At 40.8% G+C, this 22881-nt stretch overlaps 2 protein-coding genes across 2 annotated transcripts; one reads left to right on the plus strand and one right to left on the minus strand.

Moving 5' to 3' along the window:
- Nucleotides 1–7376: 7376 nt before the first annotated feature.
- Nucleotides 7377–15118, minus strand: tspan36 (tetraspanin 36). The gene is made up of 7 exons (XM_036979387.2): nucleotides 14237–15118; nucleotides 10164–10355; nucleotides 9641–9715; nucleotides 9424–9519; nucleotides 8945–9094; nucleotides 8731–8814; nucleotides 7377–8487 (listed from the first exon to the last, which is right to left on the minus strand). Exons 1-7 carry the CDS (start codon nucleotides 14294–14296, stop codon nucleotides 8410–8412), a joined length of 735 nt encoding a protein of 244 aa, XP_036835282.1. The 5' UTR covers nucleotides 14297–15118; the 3' UTR covers nucleotides 7377–8409.
- Nucleotides 15119–15569: 451 nt separating this feature from the next.
- On the plus strand, nucleotides 15570–17059 carry LOC110525245 (histone H1-like). The gene has a single exon (XM_021605219.3). It carries the CDS (start codon nucleotides 16219–16221, stop codon nucleotides 16753–16755), a length of 537 nt encoding a protein of 178 aa, XP_021460894.2. The 5' UTR covers nucleotides 15570–16218; the 3' UTR covers nucleotides 16756–17059.
- Nucleotides 17060–22881: the final 5822 nt, after the last annotated feature.

A 22881-nucleotide genomic window follows, 5' to 3' on the forward strand; every position in this document is an offset into this window, starting at 1 on the left:
TTCTTGTGGCAACAGGTCACAATTCTTGCAGCTGTGATGACACACTGTGGTATTTCACCCCGTAGATATGGGAGTTTATCAAAATCGGGTTTGTTTTCGAATTCTTTGTGGATCTGTGTAATCTGAGGGAAATATGTCTCTCTAATATGGTCATACATTGGGCAGGAGGTTAGGAAGTGCAGCTCAGTTTCCACCTCATTTTGTGGGCAGTATGCACATAGCCTGTCTTCTCTTGAAAGCCAGGTCTGCCTACCGCAGCCTTTCTCAATAGCAAGGCTATGCTCACTGAGTCTGTACATAGTCAAAGCTTTCCTTAAGTTTGGGTCGGTCACAGTGGTCAGGTATTCTGCCACTGTGTACTCTCTGTTTAGGGCCAAATAGCATTCTAGTTTGCTCAGTTTTTTTGTTAATTCTTTCCAATGTGTCAAGTAATTATCTTTTTGTTTTCTCATGATTTGGTTGGGTCTAATTGTGTTTCTGTCCTGGGGCTCTGTGGGGTGTGTTTGTGTTTGTGAACAGAGCCCCATGACCAGCTTGCTCAGGGGACTCTTCTCCAGGTTCATCTTTCTGTATGTGATGGCATTGTTATGGAAGGTTTGGGAATCGCTTCCTTTTAGGTGGTTGTAGAATTTAATGGCTCTTTTCTGGATTTTGATCATTAGCGGGACATCGGCCTAATTCTGCTCTGCGTGCATTATTTGGTGTTCTACGTTGTACACGGAGGATAATTCTGCTTGAAGAGTCAATTTGATGTTTGTCCCATTTTGTGAATTCTTGGTTGGTGAGCAGACCCCAGACCTCACAACCATAAAGGGAAATGGGTTCTATAACTGATTCAAGTATTTTTAGCCATATCCTAATTGGTATGTTGAATTTTATCTTCCTTTTGATGGCATAGAATGCCCTTCTTGCCTTCTGCCCTCCAGGACACCTACATCACCCGATGTCACAGGAAGGCCATAAAGATCATCAAGGACATCAACCACCCGAGCCACTGCCTGTTCACCCCGCTATCATCCAGAAGGCGAGGTCAGTACAGGTGCATCAAAGCTGGGACCGAGAGACTGAAAAACAGCTTCTATCTCAAGGCCATCAGACTGTTAAACAGCCACCACTAACACTGAGTGGCTGCTGCCAACACACTGACACTGACTCAACTCCAGCCACTTTAATAATGGGAATTGATGGGAAATGATGTAAATATATCACTAGCCACTTTAAACAATGCTACCTTATATAAATGTTACTTACCCTACATTATTCATCTCATATGCATACGTATATACTGTACTCTATATCATCGACGGTATCCTTATGTAATACATGTATCACTAGCCACTTTATACTATACTATGCCACTTTGTTTACATACTCATCTCATTTGTACATACTGTACCCGATACCATCTACTGTATCTTGCCTATGCTGCTCTGTACCATCACTCATTCATATATCCTTATGTACATATTCTTTATCCCCTTACACTGTGTACAAGACAGTAGTTTTGGAATTGTTAGTTAGATTACTTGTTATTACTGCATTGTCGGAACTAGAAGCACAAGCATTTCGCTACACTCGCATTAACATCTGCTAACCATGTATATGTGACAAATAAAATTTGATTTGATTTGATTTGATTTGATTTCTCTCTCAGATCGTTCACAGCTTTGTGGAAGTTACCTGTTGTGCTGATGTTTAGGCCAAAGTATGTATAGTTTTTGTGTGCAATAGTGCAACATTGTCTAGATGGAATTTGTATTTGTGGTCCTGGCGACTGAACCTTTTTTGGAACACCATTATTTTGGTCCTATCAGGGCCCAGGTCTGGAACAATCTGTGCAGAAGTTCTAGGTGCTGCTGTGGGCCCTGCTTGGTTGGTGACAGAAGCACCAGATCATCAGCAAACAGTAGACATTTGACTTTAGATTCTAGTAGGGTGAGGCCAGGTGCTGCAGACTTTTTCTAGTGCCCTCGCCAATTCGTTGATATATATGTTGAAGAGGGTGGGGCTTAAGCTGCATCCCTGTCTCACCTCACGGCCCTGCGAGAAGAAATGTGTGTGTTTTTTGCCTATTTTAACCACACATTTGTTTGTGTACATGGATTTTATAATGTCATATGTTTTTCCCCCAACACCACTTTCCATCAATTTGTATAGCAGACCCTCATGCCAAATTGAGTCGAAGGCTTTTTTTAAATCAACAAAGCATGAGAAGACTTTGCCTTTATTTTGGTTTGTTTGTTTGTCAATTAGGGTGGGCAGGGTGAATATGTGGTCTGTCTTACGATAATTTGGTAAAAAGCCAATTTGACACTTGCTCAGTACATTGTTTTCACTGAGGAAATGTACGAGTCTGCTGTTAATGATAATGCAGAGGATCTTCCCAAGGTTGTTGTTGACCCATATACCACACTAGTTATTGGGGTCAAATTTGTCTCCACTTTTGTGGATTGGGCTGATCAGTCCTTGGTTCCAAATATTGGGGAAGATGCCAGAGCTAAGTATAATGTTAAAGAGTTTTAGTATAGCCAGTTGGAATTTGTTGTCTGTATATTTTATAATTTCATGGGGATACCATCAACACCACAGGCCTTTTTGGGTTGGAGGGTTTTTATTTTGTCCTGTAGTTCATTCAATGTAATTGGAGAATCCAGTGGGTTCTGGAATCCAGTGGGTTCTGGTCGTCTTTAAAAGTTGATTCAAAGATTTGTATTTGATCATGTATATGTTTTTGCTGTTTATTCTTTGTTATAGAGACAAAAAGAATGGAGAAGTGGTTTACCCATACATCTCCATTTTGGATAGGTAATTCTCTGTGTTGTTGTTTGTTTAGTGTTTTCCAATTTTACCAGAAGTGGTTAGAGTCTATGGATTCTTCAATTACATTGAGCTGATTTCTGACGTGCTGTTCCTTCTTTTTCCGTAGTGTATTTCTGTACTGTTTTAGTGATTCACCATAGTGAATGCGTAGACTCAGGTTTTCCGGGTCTCTATGTTTTTAGGTTGGACAGATATCTTAATTTCTTTCTTCGGTTTTTGCATTCTTCATCAAACTATTTGTCATTGTTGTTCATTTTCTTCGGTTTTCTATTTGAGATTTTTAGATTTGATAGGGAAGCTGAGAGGTCAAATATACTGTTAAGATTTTCTACTGCCAAGTTTACAACTTCACTATTACGGTGGAACGTTTTGCCCAGCGTGCGACAGAGCTGCAGGAGTTGTGACCTGTTTTTGTTGGTTATGTTGTCATAGTTGTGCCTAGGGGTTCATATGGGGGAGAGAATGATGTCACCTCCAGGCAGGTGTTTGTCCCCCTGTGTGCTGAGGGTGTCAGGTTCTTGTCCGGTTCTGGCATTTAGGTTGCCACAGACTAGTACATGTCCTTGGGCCTGGAAATGATTGATTTCCCCCTCCAGGATGGAGAAGCTGTCTTCGTTAAAGTATGAGGATTCTACTGGGGAGATATAGGTAGCACACAGGAGGACATTTTTGTTTGTTAAGATCATTTCCTTTTGAATTTCTAGCCAAATGTAAAATGTTCCTGTTTTGATTAATTTAATGGAGTGAGTTAAGTCTGCTCTATTTAGGTCTGCTCTATACCAAATTAGCATACCCCCTGAGTCCCTTCCCTGTTTCACACCTGGTAGTTTGGTGGATGGGACTACCAGTTCTCTGTAACCTAGAGGACAACCAGTGTGTCCGTCTCCTCTATACCAGGTTTCTTGTAGGATGACATTGTCTGTATTTCTGATTTCTTTGATGAAGTCTGGGTACCTGTTCTTTAAGCCAAAGGCAGATGACCTCAGGCCTTGGATATTCCAGGATAAGATAGTGAAGGCTTTGAGTTCCATAAAGTGTCCAATGTTGTTGGTTGTGTGGTTTGGCCTCAGTCCAGTAAGTGTGAGCAGAGCCTGCTGAGAATCTGGTACATGAGCGGGCCCAACCCCCACTCTTACACTAGCCCGAGCCAACGGCATGTTGGCTCGGGCTAGTGTAAGAGTGGGGGTTGGGCCCGCTCATGGTCTGTGATTGATGGTCCTCAACATTTCATCCAGTATAATTTTACACATTACACATAATGAGATAAAAACACTCATATATACAGAGAAAACGTATTAAGCAGAGACATACGTTTTTAATGAGTGACAGTCTTATCTAAACTAACATGTAGATTATTTAGCAATTTGATTATGAAGTTTAGGACAACTTTAGGTATAAAAATTATAATATTTAAAAATGATTTGATAAAATATTCAATTTGGTCTTTACTACTATAACCCATAGAAACGCATTGAATAATACATTTATAAATGGCTAAATAAATGTATCCTAAGGAATAAGGTTTTGAAGTGTCTGTCTTATATCTAGGAGAAATATGAAAGCCCAGGAAATATATATATATTTTTAACACATATTTAACCCCAAATTTCTGTTGGCACTAAACTACCTCCATACTTCCATTCGTTTGTATTGGTTACCTTTAGACGAACTGAGATGCGGAAGGCTGACATAGGCGGATGTGGTGGACTGAGATGCAGCCCATGCAAAAAACAGATATCTCTAGCTTAAACTGACTGATTTTGATGGGGATTTTTAAATTATATTTCTTAGATTAACGCACGGGTGTGTCAATAGACTCTTAAAGATGAAGGATGAAATCTTTTCTCTATAAACACGTCTGGGGCTCTTCCCTTGGTGTGTGTGCCCTCTACGACTGGCTAAGCCAGTCTACATCAAATACATCTCTCTCTCTCTCACGCTCTCTCTCACTAGATGACATCAGAAAGCTAGAGTGACTTGTGACTATTTCCATGAAATGTCCTCGTTGAAAGGAAGATGAGATTCAGCTCACCAAAATGGCCTCACACACCACCATTTCTGTGAAAGGGTTTTTAGTGATTTAAATTTTTTTTTTTTAAATGTCAGTATCACGAAAAGAAAGAGGTAGAGGGGGAAGGAGGAAGAAGAAGTAAAAGATCAGTAAGTTGAAGCGGTATCTTCCGTATAACCAAAAGGTCATTCCATCCTTGGACCTATATAGCAGAGTTATGACACAATGAAGCAGTAAGAATAAAATGTCAGCTGAGGATTCAAACTAAAAATGTCTGAGTTTTGAGACGAAAAATGTATTATTTTCATTATGATCAAATAAGGCTGTAGACATAACAATCTGCAGACATCCTTTGCACCTTTGACCAAAAAAGCAGTTAGGGTAAGGGGTTGGGAAGTATGTTTGAGAGGCAGTATGTTTGAGAGGCAGTATGTGTCACGCCCTGACCTTAGAGATCCTTATTATTCTCTATGTTTGGTTAGGTCAGGATGTGACTCGGGTAGGAAAGTCTATGTTTTCTATTTCTTTGTTTTTGGCAGTGTATGGTTCCCAATCAGAGGCAGCTGTCTATCGTTGTCTCTGATTGGGGATCACATATAAGTTGTCATTTTCCTTTTGGGTTTTGTGGGATCTTGTTTTCTGTTGAGTGTCTGTGCCTGACAAGAACTGTTCGTGTTTGTTTTTTTGTCTTTGTTATTTTCGTTTTGGCGTCATCAATAAAAAGACGATGTACGCCTATCACTCTGCGACTTGGTCCACTCTTCATGCTACAAACGAGAGTCGTTACAGTATGTTTGGCCGCTCTCCCACAGCACCGGCATCAACATCCTGTGTGTCAGGTTACTGGCCAGAACACTCTGTGCAGAAGTGGTGGGAAATTAATAAATTAGGAGCAGGTCTGAAATTTCCCCACTGCAACACCTGACTCAGCTCTTTGTGTGAACTGTTCTGGAAAAGGGACGTGCTGATCTAAGATCAGTTTTGTAGAGGTGAGCAGCATTACAGATAACGATCAGGGCCCGTGTTCATAAAGCGTCTCATAATAGGAGTGCTGATCTAGGATCGGTTTAGTCTTTTAGATCACAGTGAATAATATGAAATGGACAGGGGGCACCTGATCCTAGATCAGCTCTCCTACTCTGAGATGCTTAATAACTACATGCCCTGTTGGCTAATTCAATGTAGGATACAATGTAATTCTGGTTCAGAGCAGGATACAATGTAACTTATATGGAAGACTTAATGTGACTTACTAAATAGTCATCATATCTGAATTGCAGATTGAGCTTCTTAAAAGCCTCTTGGATCAGGTAGGTTAACAACACTCATGTTGATGACGCAAACTGAGCTACATGCAACCAAAAAACTAAAAAAACTAAACAAGGGAAAAAAAAGAGAGAGAAAGATGACATGTCATTTTGTTGTCTGCATTTTAAAGCAGGATAACATCTCTCTCTGGAATAGGAGCACAGCTGTGTTTAAATGTGAACTGGAGCTGTGAGCATGTGTGTTGAATTTAACCTCCCTAGTTTATCACCGAAACCTTAGTGTCCTCTGCTGGTTGATTCTGTTACTACAACTGTATGGCTCACAGATTCTTTCCCGTAGCTCTTGTAGACAGGGATGAACTGGGACCAGAAATCAACCCTGGAATTTCTAATTTCCTCAAGGCCCCCACAATTAGCTAAATAATGATAATTTTCCGCATTAAAAAACCAATACAGTAAATAATAATTGGGGTACCCACATTTAGACAGGCTAACTGTGTTATAATATGATGTAACAGAAGTGCCCTATAGCCAGTCCATCTGTGACTGTAGATGGCATTCATGACTGTTTGATAAATACTCTATCAAACAGAACTCTGATCAGTTCTGCTTGGGCTTCTGTTACACAATATTCTAATAATTGGGGGTGATACTTGTTTCATTCCCAATTAAAAGGCACTGTTCATCAGAACACATTTATAGTTGGCTCTAAATTGAGTGTTTTGTGACTGACTTACTTTGCTCATAATTGTTTAAAAATCACATGAAGCCCACTAGATGATGTCATCAGTGTCTCCCTATGATGCCATTGCAATCACGTATCTTCCTCTATCTTGTTGACTACAAAACAGAAACCTGCTGTTGTCACATATGTTGACATTGCGGTGGTGATTCTGAAAAAGGATGCATTTTCCCTGCTAATGTACATGCCAAGACTTCTCTAACCTCGAGGTACTTTCCTGGTTAATAAATAAAGATGAAAATCAATAGAGAACGATGCCTGCTGCACTATCTGTGTTCATACTGGACGTAGAAGTGCATTGGGAATTCTTGTCTATCTTGTGCATATAGACGCGTCTTTATCAACTAACCAAGAGAGAAAACCGCTAAGCTCAACGCCTACAAACTTTTCAGAATTTGCATTTTGCCCCACTAGTTTTCTGGGAAAGGTCATGAACAAGTATTTGTGCATGTAATTGACTGAAAATAGATGTTATTTTTAAATCAAAAGGTAGAAATGTGTTTTATGTCAAATTAGTAAACGCATAAAATGTAAATGTCTTTGTAGTTAGCTTTTAATACATTATAAATCAAATATACACAAGCAAGTCCAACTGTATGCCATCTACTCTACCGGATTTGATTACATTTAATTGCACAATACTCTACAATGGTGCAGAAATTAGTGGTGTTCATGGACATTGAAATCAATATCTCTTTCAAGTACAATAACCATTCATTTCCAAAAGAATGTTGACAGTTATTTTCTAATGTAAGACTGTATATCTTAGACATAACGCCTACTACCTGATGCGTTGGAACCTGAAAAACAACTTGGCAGAATCAACACAACATTTCAATGCTTAAAGGGGAAATATGGGATTGGAAGATGCATTTTTGGACTTTTAAATTAATGATATATAGCCATTGATATAGCTTAGTCTTATCCAATCAGAACCCAAAATATAAGCATGTTTTACCCCATTGTTTATAAGCAAAGTAACTGTTAACAATCACTGTATAGCTTCAAACCATGGTTAAAACTATCAATTTGATATCGTTGATGGTCAGACTATTTCCCCAGCCCCATCCCTCAGCTGGTTATCAAAAAACTGTCAGGGGGGACCTCTTTGTTGTTGTTGAATCCCAGGTCACACCAGATTTCCTGTTTAAATGGAACGTATTCCATGTACTGATATGTCACTGTGCATATCCTTTCTTCTTTTTCAGTATGTACAGCAGCAAATTACAACACCGTTAAGCTTAAGCCAACTTCCTTTGTTTAAAAGTTTGAGTGGTAATTTGCAACTATCTTTTAAAAAAATGGCATCTTGTGGTTTTCCATTGCTTCCAATGTTGGCAGTGGTTTGCCTAAAGTTTGGTGGGCCTGACAACTGCCCGGGAAAGCTGAAGGAAAACATTAAAACAATGTTCCTGAAAGGATGCTAAAATATCAGTGTGGGGAACACAAGTCCTTTGGCTTTATGAACTCACACTGCTGGAGAGGAGCGGGGAGAGGTGTCAGGGGTCAAGGGTCAGGAGCTGCTGCAAGACGAGCCTCTAAAGCATCCTTCGTGACAGCAGGTCATATCAGACATATAGGGTCTGGTAGCCAGTTCGCCTGCCACTTTTACAGGTGATCACACACACACTGAGCATCCCGAAAAACTGAAAGAAAAGGACAAAGATATCCAGTGAAATTCAGTACAGAGTAAATTGGCTGGTACCTTTCAGGGTAGGTCCACGGGCTAACACTTTTAGTCTTTTTTTCAAGCTTTTTTTTGGGCCCGGCCTCAGAGGTGGAAACACGAAAGCCTTCATCTTTAGGCCAAACACCGGCGCAAAGTCTAATAATGGAAATGAATATGATAAATCAAATGTTAAAAGTCAGAGGACAGTCAGGTACAGTACCTTGATGATGGCAAAGCCAAGGATGACCAGCATGGCATAGCTCATCACATCCTGAAGGAGCTGCTCCAGCTTAACTTCACAACCCTGGAGCGACACACACACACACACACACACACACACACACACACAGGTTAGAGAGTAATGTCATTACATTTTAAATCATTGTATCAAATTTAGAAACTAGAATTTAGGGATTAACTGAATTGGTCTATACCTGAGTATTGAGCAGGTCTGGCTGGTCCAATTTGCCCGTGCACTCGGTGTTGTTCTGTTTACAACAGGAGATGGGCACAGTGTTGTTACTGCTGCTGAACCAGGGCATGGTGGTCCAGTTCATGTAGGTCTGCACTCCACAGCACTGCAACTGAATACAGAGAGAGGAAGAACACTTGTTCACAGCTCCTAGCTGACAAAAGCCTAATTTCCAGTATCATCACATCTCTGTGTGTGCCATTGCGTGTTAGCACCAGATACGTTTGAAACAGAGAGACTCAACAAGTGATAACTTCCTCTTACGCCTACGACAAAGACCATCAATGGGAGAGTGGGAAATTTGTCCACAAGATGTGCCTGTATACACAGGAAGTAATCGCACAGTGAGTCTCTCGGTTTTCAAACCTAGCAAGGACTTGCTTGGTATCATGCTGGTTTTCAGGGGAATTCAAACTTGTCAATAAAGGAAGTGGCACTGACCTGAGACTGCAGATAATCCACAGCCCGGGATTCAGAGTTCTCCCCATCATACTTCTGGAACACATCGCTCATTGACCGCTCCAAATCACCTTTTATCTGTAAAGATATAACTATTTAAGTATTGTACCTGCAAGCATTAAATAATATTATATGATTGTAGCATATAATACATGAAATGCATGTGGTGAAAATGTTTCCAAATGTGACGTTCACTCACCCTGCCTTGGTAAATGAAGGCAAACACTAGGGCAGCGACCTCTGCTGCAAACATGGCCAGGAGGATCATCAGGAACTGGAAAGAGATGGGCAGACCAGACGGCTATCAGCAAGGAGGCCGTGAACAAGTGGTGCAGCAGGACTTATCAAACACAGAGATCCTCAGTGCCTACTGTGTGTCCCAAATGGCACCCTACCCTATGTAATGATTGCCCTACTTTTGAGACCTATGAACCCTGGTCAAAAGTAGTGCACTATATAGGGGAATAGGGTGCCATTTGGGACACTTTTTGTGTGTTTATGGAAGACCTGGATGGACGGATGGCTCCTTTCACCATCACCCACCAGGAACCAACACCACAATGTCTGAGGCAGGTGTCGGGTGAAATTTCCCCTAGACGCTGATCTTGGTTCAGTTTGGAAATTTCCCCACTAATTGTTAACATTCAGATTTGTGGACGTGATTCTGATCCTAGATCTATACCTAGGGGAAACCACTTGTTGCGTCGGTGGCTCATACTCACAAAGCTCAGGCCCACTTTGGACTCTCTCAGGGTGGCGCAGCAGCCCACAGTCCCGATGATGAACATCACCACTCCCACAGTGATAATGATGGCTGCAGGGATGAGTGTGTACTTATCCTCCAGGAAGTTGTCAAAGTTGTTGTAGCTCTTGATCACGTAAGAGCCTACGTAGGCAAGAGCGCCACCCGCAGCCTAGCGAGAAGAACAAAACAACAACATGAGCACTTTATACGGCTAATCAAGGCTGTGTTGCCTATTCTCCACCACTAATAAAAGCTGTGTTGCCTATTCTCCACCGCTAATCAAGGCTGTGTTACCTATTCTCCACCGCTAATCAAGGCTGTGTTACCTATTCTCCACCGCAAATCAAGGCTGTGTTGCCTATTCTCCACCACTAATCAAGGCTGTGTTGCCTATTCTCCACCGCTAATCAAGGCTGTGTTACCTATTCTCCACCACTAATCAAGGCTGTGTTGCCTATTCTCCACCACTAATCAAGGCTGTGTTGCCTATTCTCCACCACTAATCAAGGCTGTGTTGCTTGTTCTCCACCACTAATCAAGGCTGTGTTACCTATTCTCCACCTCTAATAAAAGCTGTGTTGCCTATTCTCCACCGCTAATCAAGGCTGTGTTACCTATTCTCCACCGCTAATCAAGGCTGTGTTGCCTATTCTCCACCTCTAATAAAAGCTGTGTTGCCTATTCTCCACCGCTAATCAAGGCTGTGTTACCTATTCTCCACCGCTAATCAAGGCTGTGTTACCTATTCTCCACCGCTAATCAAGACTGTGTTACCTATTCTCCACCCCTAATCAAGGCTGTGTTGCCTATTCTCCACCGCTAATCAAGGCTGTGTTACCTATTCTCCACCCCTAATCAAGGCTGTGTTACCTATTCTCCACCGCTAATCAAGACTGTGTTACCTATTCTCCACCGCTAATCAAGACTGTGTTACCTATTCTCCACCGCTAATCAAGACTGTGTTGCTTATTCTCCACCGCTAATCAAGGCTGTGTTACCTATTCTCCACCGCTAATCAAGGCTGTGTTACCTATTCTCCACCGCTAATCAAGGCTGTGTTGCTTATTCTCCACCCTTCTCCTGAAGTGTCCACGTGCATACTCCCTGTCATGGATTTAAAAGCATATGATTGGTGTAAACACCGGCTGGAGTTTACACCATTGTTAAACCCATATGAGAATGTGTGAAAGTGAACATTACAGGAGAAGGGTAGAGAATATGGATGCATCTAGGGTTAGGCAAACTCATACAATTACAACATTGTCCTGTGAATTGCAGCTCATACAATCAATTCCCCAGTTAAATAGAAGCAATCTAATTTATGTAAGCAGTCTATGGACAAGACAGCAATGCTTTGGTTTTGTTTACCTGGCCACTGTTCCAAATGCAAACGTTTTAGTATTTATTGAACAAAACCAATGCAAGTGGTTGCCCACGATATTAGCATAAGAAAACACATTTGTAATTTTGGTGAACCATCCCTTTAAAGTTGATCATGCTTTTATGTCATGATGATACAAACACATGTGTGCTGATCATATGCATGGATCAGATGGTGTGCTGCTCATTGCCTAATAGTCCTTTAGAATCAAGGCTCCAGAGCACATGACCACGTTCTCTCACAATCAGGCCTCAGTCACAAGACCCACCACCCGAGTGGAATACACACACACACACACACACCCACCACCCCATAATCCTTCCTGGAACTTGGATCTTGTGCCTCAGATATGAGAGTGTTTTGTTGTGGTGATTACTAAAGCGGAAAAAGGAGAAGGAAATGGACTGTAGATTTACATTTTTCGATGGTTATGATGTTGTTGTCAATCGACCACATTATCTCCTGTATTGAACGAGTGAAAGACATGGTCACAGTTTTGCTGCCTTAAAGTGCATTGTGTATTTGTGAAAACCTCATTATGTAAGCACAAAATATCACGTTTAGGGTAGGCTGTGTCCCTCCAGACTCAGATCACAGATGCGTTCTAAAGTAAAAGTGAACTCACAGAAAAAGTAGAACTAGTCTAACACTACGTGACAGTGCAAGACTTGTTCAATGACAAGCTAACGGCCCACAGCAAACCAGGGCATTTAGCTCCCTCCTCATCTCCCTAAAGACTCAGCTTTAGGGCTCCATATTTTACTTCCATTCAGGTGTAATAGTTGTTAAAATACTTTGAATTTCACCAGGTTCATATCTTTATATAGGATGTTTCAGGTTTTATTTTGCATCCCTGCGTTATGGGGAATAGGGGCATACTTACGTTTTGCCCTGCATGCTTGTGCTCAAATCATTTTTATGCATTAAGAAAGGTAGCTAAGGCACGCTTTTTCTGTCGTCTGCAGAAAGGTTATGACACACTCTGTTCTTGAAAAATGGTGTACATTTAGTGCCAACTCATAAATGGGATGCTATTGTCAAGATTAAATTGTAATTGTGCTTTTTAAGACTAACATTTGGAATTCAACATGTGGTTGTTTACTAGCTAATGCAATGTATGTGTGAACAATGGTGAGTTCCTCGCTGATCCTTATCCTTTGTATCGTGTGTCTACATTTTTGAGAGAGAGAGCGAAAGAGGCGAGTACTGGCAGAACATACAGTATTTGTGCTCTATGTATTTTTCTTTGGTTATCAATGTCAAATTAATTAATCTGTTTACATATAAGAAGAGGCTATAATATTCACTATTGTATGACAACAACAACAAAAATTATATGGGGACGCACTAAGAGAGAGAGGCGACTAATGGCAGAATATAGTTGTTCTCCACGAATACTGTTGTCTTTTCTTTTGGATGCAGACGAACTCTGATACATTATAACAAACAGCCTGATCTCAGAAGTCTACGTCTTCAGTCTCAACCAAGCACACAGCTACTGCACCAACTACAGAGACACAGAGAGAGAGAGAGAGAGAGAGAGAGAGAGAGAGAGAGAGAGAGAGAGAGAGAGAGAGACAGAGACAGAGACAGAGACAGAGAGAGACAGAGACACAGACAGAGAGAGAGAGAGAGAGACAGAGACACAGACAGAGAGAGAGAGAGAGAGAGAGAGAGACAGAGACAGAGACAGAGACAGAGACAGAGAGACAGAGACAGAGACAGAGACAGAGACAGAGACAGACAGAGAGAGACAGAGACACAGACAGAGACAGAGACAGAGACAGAGACAGAGACAGAGAGAGAGAGAGAGAGAGAGAGAGAGAGAGAGAGAGAGAGAGAGAGATTTGAGCGAGAGATAGTTTGAGGGGAACTACAAAGTATGTGTGGCTTTTGACCACTGATACACAAGCAGACCCTGATACACAAGCAGACCCGTGTGAATTTCCCCTGGTGAATACACGCAGGATTCTTACTCCTTATTGAATTAGTTCAAAGTTCACCACCTAGGAAGCTATGCACTGCTGCAGCCTAACATCTACCAGAAGACAGCCAGACAGAGAGAAAAAGGCTGCTGTCATAATGGAGAAGCATACAGTATGAGTTGCTCAACATGGCCTGGGGAACTTGTTAAGGCTACTATTTGAAGTCAGAAAGGAATGGTGTCAAAGGAAGTCCCCTGAGACCCCCCCCCCCCCCCCCCTGGTTTTTAGTGACATTATATTTCTGACTCATCATGTAGTGGGGAAAACCTGGCATGTAGAAGTGTTCACTCAAAAAAAGAATTAGTGCATAAAGGTTTAAGCAGGGGATAGACTGGGACCAGGTCATTTCTAAAGTACAGACACATTTTTATTTCCTTAGGCCCCCACATTGGCCCATTTTTTCCCATCAAATCTCCACACCACTAAATAATGGTCATTCTTCATTCTGCATAAAAAAAAAGATTTAGACAGGCACCTTGGCTAAAGATACCCATCTGGCATTTTCCAGAATCGCCCTGTGCAAGACTGTCCCTGGATTAAGCCACAAATATGGTGTGGGTGGTGGTTGGTTGAGAACGTGTTGTTCTTAAACAGTAAACGGTTTCCAATGCAAGACGTGATGAATACATCCCCAGTTAGAGCAGTGGAAAGAAGTAAAACGATAAACACAGACCAAGCACTTACCCAAAATATTACACTCAGAAGCAAAAGGACTGTTTTGGATGTAATAATCCCGCAATCCATGTTGATATGGTGGTAGGGAGCCTTTCAGTTGATGATCAAATAGGATCGTGTCGCTCTCTGTTCTGATTATAATGGAGTTCATGACGGCTTTGCTTTGAGCTGCATGACTGGCTTGCTGACACATCACATGCTTGTGAAGCGCATGGCCTGGCGGTTTGGGGGGGGGGGGGGGTCTAAATGCCTACCCTTTGCGATTGTATTGCTCCATAGGGTCTAGAGAGGAACAATCACCCGTTTATCCAGTCGATCCGTCCCCAGTCTGAGCTGTCAGACCTGCGTCACAACAGTGAGGAAGCACACTCACGTGTTGAGATCTGTGCTGTGTTTGAAACATTTCACTTTTTTCCATTAGTCATAAACCCTATGTGCCTGGATAAATTAGATTCTGTTATATTATTATAATGATTAAAAAAAGAATCATTGGCCAAGTTAACCTTCCCTATTTTGTGCAATCTAAACAGGCCATCAATCTGCGCGTAAATCATGCATGTCCAATCATTTTCTTTAGTGGTCCTTTGGCGCCTCCACACAACATAACGCATGTATATGACTGGGTGTACACTCTTATTAAAAAAAAGGTTCTGGATAGAACCAAAAAATGGTTATATCGCTTGCTTCATAAAACGCCGACATGCATGCATCCTTCCATGAACACTATCGGTTTATAGCTCAAGATTTCGATCAGAGTCAATTTAGGTAGGAGTCAGTGACACTCAAGATTATAAATAGGCCGAATTTATCAGGCCTACTGGTTCAAATGATATTCTGTGTATCCTAAGAATCAAGAGCAAGACCATGATTGATTCATTCTAATTCTGTCCGGTTGTAATTCGGTGCCCTACAGTCTAGGGCAAAGGACCATATATAATATATAAATATATTTAAATAAACATTAAGCTACATTATTAAATTACATAAAACTTTCCCACCAATAATAATACGCCTAAGCTATATTGTAAAACGAAAATGAAGCAACATAAACAACTATTGAACTGAAATTAATACAGGCCTATACTTGGGGTTTTGATGGTCGTATTTCCAGTGTTTAGTTGAGTTTAAAACAGCGCAAAAAAAGACCCGCGATTTCAAAGGAAAAGCCTGGATGTGACAAGCTGAATGTGAAACTGTAATGTTTTTCTCTATCACCACCCATGCAATACTGTTAACTCCTTTTTTTGGCGTGGTTCCATTGAGCGCAAGTAAGCCTTCCAGAATTAGTCCCACTACCTGCTATAGTAGGCCCAAAAAAGTACAAAAATAACATATCAGTAAAATTGTACTTTAATGCACAAACAATAACACAAATATTTTCACTCGTCAAAAACTCACATATCATGTTTATTATTTTCGAAAAATATATATTTAGATGAAGCTTCTCGTCTCAGGTTAGTCATTCGGTGTGCTTTTATGGTCATCTAAAAATGTTATTAATTATTCAGTGCAGTATCAATCGAGTATTTTTTGTTGTTGAAAATGTACTAGGTATATGTCTGTATAAGAGTATGGAATTACTGAAGCACATACGCAAACGTTTGTATTACATAACTTAGTCAAAATGTCGAAAAGGTCAACCTTGAAATGGTGCTCAATTACTGCCCATGAACAATTTAAGAATTTACCTGGCAAGGCTTTTGAATAATGGTGGTACTATGGTAAAAATAAAAAGTACAGTTTGTGCTGATTCTTATGATATGATGATTATACAGATCTAGTGGATTTTACGAATAAAATATACACATTTCGTATGAGGAAGAAAACACAAGTCAGGTGTTGACAGGAGAAAAGGCGCCTAGGGACAATGATTGAATCTACACGGTTCTCATCACATCTTCATAAACGGGCATGTCACCCATCACTCCACTCATTCCAAGACATTCATCTCTCAAGCATCTTCAGCCAATTACATCTCCATAACAGAGAACATGTCTGGGGTGATTGCAATTCCCCAGGCGACACCAGCCACGACTACTAAAAAGAGATCCAAGCCCAAGAAGACTGGACCCACCGTATCTGACCGCATCCTGAAGGTTATGTCAGCATCCAGTGACCGAAGTGGTGTGTCTCTTGCGGCTCTCAAAAAGTATTTGGCAGCCAGCGGCTATGATGTTGTGAAGAACAACGCCCGACTCAAACTGGCTGTCCGGCGTTTGGTGGCCAAAGGATATCTTCTGCAGCCTAAGGGCACTGGGGCATCCGGCTCTTTCAAAATTAACAAAAACAAAGCTGTGGCTAAAAAGAAAAAACCTATCAAGAATAAAGTCAAGAAGGTGGGGGCCAAGAAGGTCAGGAGAGCGTCACCCAAGAAGGCAGCGGGCGCCAAGAAGTCCCCAAAGAAAACCAAAAGGAAGAGTCCCAAGAAGGCCAAAAGACCTGCTGCAGCAAAAAAGCCCAAGAGCCCCAGGAAGACCAAGCGCAGACTCGCCAAATCCACCCGGGCTAAAGCTACTCCTAAGAAATAGGCCTACGGTAGACCTACTCGATCAGTTACTCGTGGAAGACCGTGGAATTTATTCTCCCTGAACAGCTTAAGAGGCCTCAAGCGCATTTGTACATCCGAAGAATCCATCTCATGAACTTTAATAAGTTTGCTTAGCAGTTTATTTTTGTCCTAACAGTGGATTTTTTTTTTTTTTTTTACAGTGCTGACACTGTTACCTATCTTGCGCTTTTAATGAATGTGGAGATAGGGGAGGCTCATGGATATTATTGTTTAAAAAAACAATAAATATTTTTTGAAAAAACAATTAAATTATTTAATTTAAATTGTTGAATGTTTTATTGTGGAATCATTGAATTTAACCTATATTGGCCTACTTTGAATAGTAAATGAATGATTACAGTTTGGGAGCCTGGATTCCATTGCATTACTCAATTGCGAAATTGAATAGTACCATCTAAACCAAAATAGGCTACAACAGTTGTTCAACTATGTCAGTCAGATAATTAATACGAAAATATGTAAACTGTGTTTAAAAGTTTTTAATTGCACGGAAAAGTCGTCCTGCCTGATAAAACAGTTCAACTACTATTAGGCCTAGTTCATATTTACGCACGAGCTGCAACGTGTGAAGGGAGTGAAGAGTTAGGCGGGTGTTACCATTCAATCATAGTTGTATTATTGTAACTAAAATAACACATTATCAATCATAAGTACCAATAATTAACTAGGCATCGTAGACCTATATGATATTATCATTAATTAGGCTGTAGGTATTTGCAGTAGGCCTATTAAAAAACTAGGCTACTGAAAACACTGAAATTACTTTAGGTTTTGTAACAACATACAAAGAAAGCAATGTTTTATACCGTTTTGGAATACTTAAATAGTCCAAATGAACCCCAAATATTTTGGCGCCTTTCATATATTGGCATAACGTTAAATCATATTTTGCGCGCGATGCAGGCATGGCCTATTCAAAAGTTAAGAAACATTTGCAACGGTTGTGACTGAAATGGCTTGTGTGCTGCATTGAAACCAGTCCGACGTATTTAAATTAGTTGCGGGTAATTTTTATTTACGTTCCCTTGGAGCGCTTGGAGAAGATGCCATGTGTAGCTTTACGCACACCATTACGCACTTCCAAGATGCGTGTTAAGCATAGGCTATGCTAATGTTTACGCGCAACAAGCCTAAAGACCACCTTTTGGGCAGAGAATATTGTGTAAACAAATGTACACGTGGAGCATGCCAGCAGCCAATCATTTAGCAGCACTGATATTGAGTAGATGATTGCAGAGTTTAACCTAATCATGTCTGACAACATTGAGTGGAATAGGGTGTGACGCGAAACATCCCTTGGTGCTGTTATCTAATAGCAAAAACAGGTTCTCTGGGTTAATGTGTGTGAACACGTGTCATCAATATAGCCTACCTCTTCACAATGTTTCACCTTTTGTTGATGCCCAGCGGAGTTGACATAAGATCATTGAGAGGAACGAAATCATTATCCTCTCATATTCTATCAAATATGTTAACATCATGACCCTGACAAAGCCGTTGATCATTGTCCTTATCTCATCGTTTCTCTCACCTCACCACCGAGTAAATAAATGAAAAGTATTGGCATATAATTCCGCAAATTGTCTGAAAGCGCTACACTTATTTGTTACAAATATTTAATTGTGATTTGAGAATCGGCTAATTTAGTTATCTGGGTTTTATATTTTGATAGTTTAAATCAACGAATGGTTATGAAGACACAGGAGTTGCCAAATGGCTTTGGGGGACAACCGTAGATTGATGACGGGCGATTCAGCGTGCAATCTGCTGAAGTTATGAAAGCGCTTCGGCGGGATTTTCATTTGGGTGTAACCTTTATGCAACCAGATAACAATATCAATGAACAAACCCTGGGTGTGACATTAACGTTTTCTGGCAAGTTGTAGGCTACAGAATTGCATTTGGCACACCCAAATGGCGCATTTTTCGTAGCGTTGAGTCAGCCTAGAACCCTCTCCCCCAAAAAGCAAAAGCAATGACAAGATCCTCCCACTGGCTGTAACGGGGAGAAAGATAAAGGCCTGGCTTGACAGGAGATTCTTTACTCTACAGAGAATGTTCTTAGGGGATCAGGAGCTTCAAATCAGTGACACCATCCTGAAGAGGGAATGCAATGTTGTGCATCCATGTGACAACAACAACAAGCAAACGAAATTAGCTTACATGATCTGCTCAAGGTTGGCACTGGTATTGGTCATTACTGGTAAAAAAAAATAAAAAAATAAACTACATTACCAAAAGTATGTTGTCACATGCTCATCTAACATCTCATTCAAAAATCATGGGCATTATTCATATGGAGTTGGTCCCCCCTTTGCTGCTATAACATCCTCCACTCTTCTGGCACGAGATGTTGGAACATTGCTGCTGGGACTTGCTTCCATTCAGCCACAAGAGCATTAGTGAGGTTGAGCACTGATGTTGGGCGTTTAAGCCTGGGTAGTAGAACAGAATTCCAATTCATCCCAAAGGTGTTCGATGGGGTTGAGGTCAGGGCTCTATGCAGGCCAGTCAAGTTCTTCCACACCGATCTCGACAAACCATTTCTATATAGGCCTTCTTTTGTGTACGGAGTATTGTCATGTAGTAACAGGAAAGGGCCTTCCTCAAACTGTGCCACAAAGTTGGAAGCGCAGAATTGTCTAGAATGTCATTGTATACTGTAGCATTAAGATTTCCCTTCACTGGAACTAAGGAGCCTAGCCTGAATCATGAAAAACATCTCCAGACCATTATTCCTCCTCCACCAAACTTTACTGTTGGCACTATGCATTGGGGCAGGTAGCGTTCTCCTGGCATCCGCCAAACCCATATGTGAATATGAATGAACATGTTCACAAACACACCATATCCTAAAAACAGGACAGGTCAAAGTAAAATGGACAGTAGCCTTTGGAATAAAATTAGGCTACTCATGACTGTTGTCTGGGAGTTTCCCTCAGTGGGCTAAATTGTCATGATAATTAGCGATTTCAAATGTGTAGGCCTATTGGTCAATTTCTGATCTGATCATGAGGAAAAATATGAACTGCACTTTCCAAGATAAGGCAATGTCTGATTAACTTCGGTAGCTGACATAGGCAGCACGTGAGTTTCACTTTGAGGGACGCTAATAATTTCCCCGACCATTTCTACCGATTTGCGTGCCAGTTATGATTTTCATATTTGCATTTCAATAATAACATTTCTCAAAATCATTGTCGAATGGTTTTCAAAAATGACTTAGAAGCTCCGCTTATTATTAGTGGTGGTCAGAAATCAGACAACGTTTCCACGTCGACAAAGAGAACGGTTAATGACTAATTAATACATGCATTGACATAAATTAATGTACACATATTTTAGATCATTTTCACTGAAAAGCAACTCAACAATCAGCTAGGCCTATTGCCACGTGTGCTGCCCAAATTGCGGACCTCCCCAATAGGCATAGGCCGACTCGCTTGTGATTTGAAACAATCCACAGCAATATTTTAAAGAAGCTAATGATCCTCTGTGGCTAAGTCATGCTCTCTGCTCAAGTATTTTTAATTATTTTATTTACACTTAACAAAAATGTAAACGAGACATGTTTCATGAGCTGAAATAAAACATACCAGGAATGTTGCATATGCACAAAAAGCTTATTTCTCTCAAATTTGATGCACAAATTTGTTTACATCCCTTTTAGTGAACATTTCTCCTTTGCCAAGATAATCCTGACAGGTGTGGCATATCAAGAAGATGATTAAAGAGCTAGATCACTACACAGGTGCACCTTGTGCTGGGGACAATAAAAGGCCACTCTAAATGTGCTGTTTTGTCACACAACACAATGTCACAGATGTCTCAAGTTTTGAGGGAGCGTGCAATTCGCATGCTGACTGCAGGAATGTTCACCAGACCTGTTGCCAGAAAATTGAATGTTAATTTCTCAACCATAAGTTGTTTTAGAGAATTTGGCAGTATGACCAACCGGCCTTACAACCGCAGACCACGTGTATGGCGTCATGTGGGCGAGTGGTTTGCTGATGTCAACATTGTGAACAGAATGCCCTATGGTGGTGGTGGGGTTATGGTATGGGAAGGCATAAGCTACGGGCAACAAACACAATTGCATTTTATCGATGGCAATTTGAATGCACAGAGATACCGTGACGAGATCCTGAGGCCCATTGTTGTGCCATTTCAACATGCCGGCATCACCTGCTGTTTCAACAAGATAATGCACGGCCTCATGTCGCAATGGTCTGTACACAATTCCTGGAAGCTGAAAATGTCCCAGTTCTTCCATGGCCTGCATACTCACCAGACATGTCACCTATTGAGCATGTTTGGGATGCTCTGGTCCGATGTGTACGACAACGTGTTCCAGTTCCCGCCAATATCCAGCAACTTCTCACAGTCATTGAAGAGGAGTGGGGACAGCATTCTACAGGCCACAATCAACAGCCTGATAAACTCTATGTGAAGAAGATGTGCAGCGTTGCATGAGGCAAATGGTGGTCACACCAGATACACCAGATACACCAGATATGGTCACACCAGATACTGACTGCTTTTCTGATCCATGCCCCTACTTTTTTTTTAAAGGTATCTGTGACCAACATTCCAATCTGTATTCCCAGTCATGTGAAATCCATAGATTAGGGCCTAATGAGTTCATTTAAATTGACAGATTTTTTTTTATATGAACTGTAACTCAGTAAAATCGTAGAAATTGTTGCATTTATATTTTTGTTCAGTATATTTGAGCTTGAATAGCCAAAATGCTTAGTCTTAAGTTTTTGTCAGGTATCAGGACTATAAAGCCAATTTATAGTTTTTGTCAGGTATCAGGACTATAAAGCCAATTTATAGTTTTTTGTCAGGTATCAGGACTATAAAGCCAATTTATAGTTTTTGTCAGGTATCAGGACTATAAAGCCAATTTATAGTTTTTGTCAGGTATCAGGACTATAAAGCCAATTTATAGTTTTTGTCAGGTATCAGGACTATAAAGCCAATTTATAGTTTTTGTCAGGTATCAGGACTATAAAGCCAATTTATAGTTTTTGTCAGGTATCAGGACTATAAAGCCAATTTATAGTTTTTGTCAGGTATCAGGACTATAAAGCCAATTTATAGTTTTTGTCAGGTATCAGGACTATAAAGCCAATTTATAGTTTTTGTCAGGTATCAGGACTATAAAGCCAATTTATAGTTTTTGTCAGGTATCAGGACTATAAAGCCAATTTCAACTGCCTGTTTAACAAAGGTGGGCTACCACATGGATCGGCATTCATCAAAGTGCATTGTGGGCCTCACACTGTATAGCCTAGGCTACTATTGTACTTTGTGGGGTTAGGAGAGAGGCAATATTTTGGTCTCGCATTGCACGGCATATACACAACTGTCCAGCAATTCATTAACGGATCATTATTCAAAGATGCACCCTCCTGAACAGCCACCAGATGTCATGGCATGAACCATAACATTTTACATCCGACTGGAATTCACTGTCTCTCAGATATTCATTCAAGATAAGCATGAATACAGTTTAGAACCTCCATTCAGAATGTAAAACAAGCCCATTGCAAACTCGATACATATCAGGAAAATGGACAGCAAGCCTCTGCAGGGTTTTGCTGCCATCTATTGGACAGTATTTGGGTCATATCCTGATTCAGCCATTTAGGGTGGTGTAGTTGTCCTGATTAGGTATGTACTGTACCAGCCAACACATCGGTTTCCAAATGTAGACATCATCTTATTTGGTCAATCCTGGTGATCAGATTAATATCCGTTTCAGAATTAAAGAGTTGGCTGGTTTAGCATCCAAAATCAAACTGTGATCAGACTAGACTATAATTCAATAACCCATGCATATAGCAATAACACATACTGTAACTGCTAAAAAAAAACTTACATTTAACAAGGCAAGTCAGTTGAGAACAAACTCTTATTTTACAATGACAGTCTACCCCAGCCAAACCCAGACAACGTTATGCCAATTGTCCGCCTCCCTATGGGACTCCCAATCCCATCTGGATTTGATGCAGCCTGGGTTCAAACCCAGTACTGCAATGACACCTCTTGCACTGAGATGCAGTGTCTTAGACCACTG

Source organism: Oncorhynchus mykiss, chromosome 6, assembly GCF_057628025.1.
Source record: "Oncorhynchus mykiss isolate SJ-2025 chromosome 6, ASM5762802v1, whole genome shotgun sequence".
NCBI lineage: Eukaryota > Metazoa > Chordata > Actinopteri > Salmoniformes > Salmonidae > Oncorhynchus > Oncorhynchus mykiss.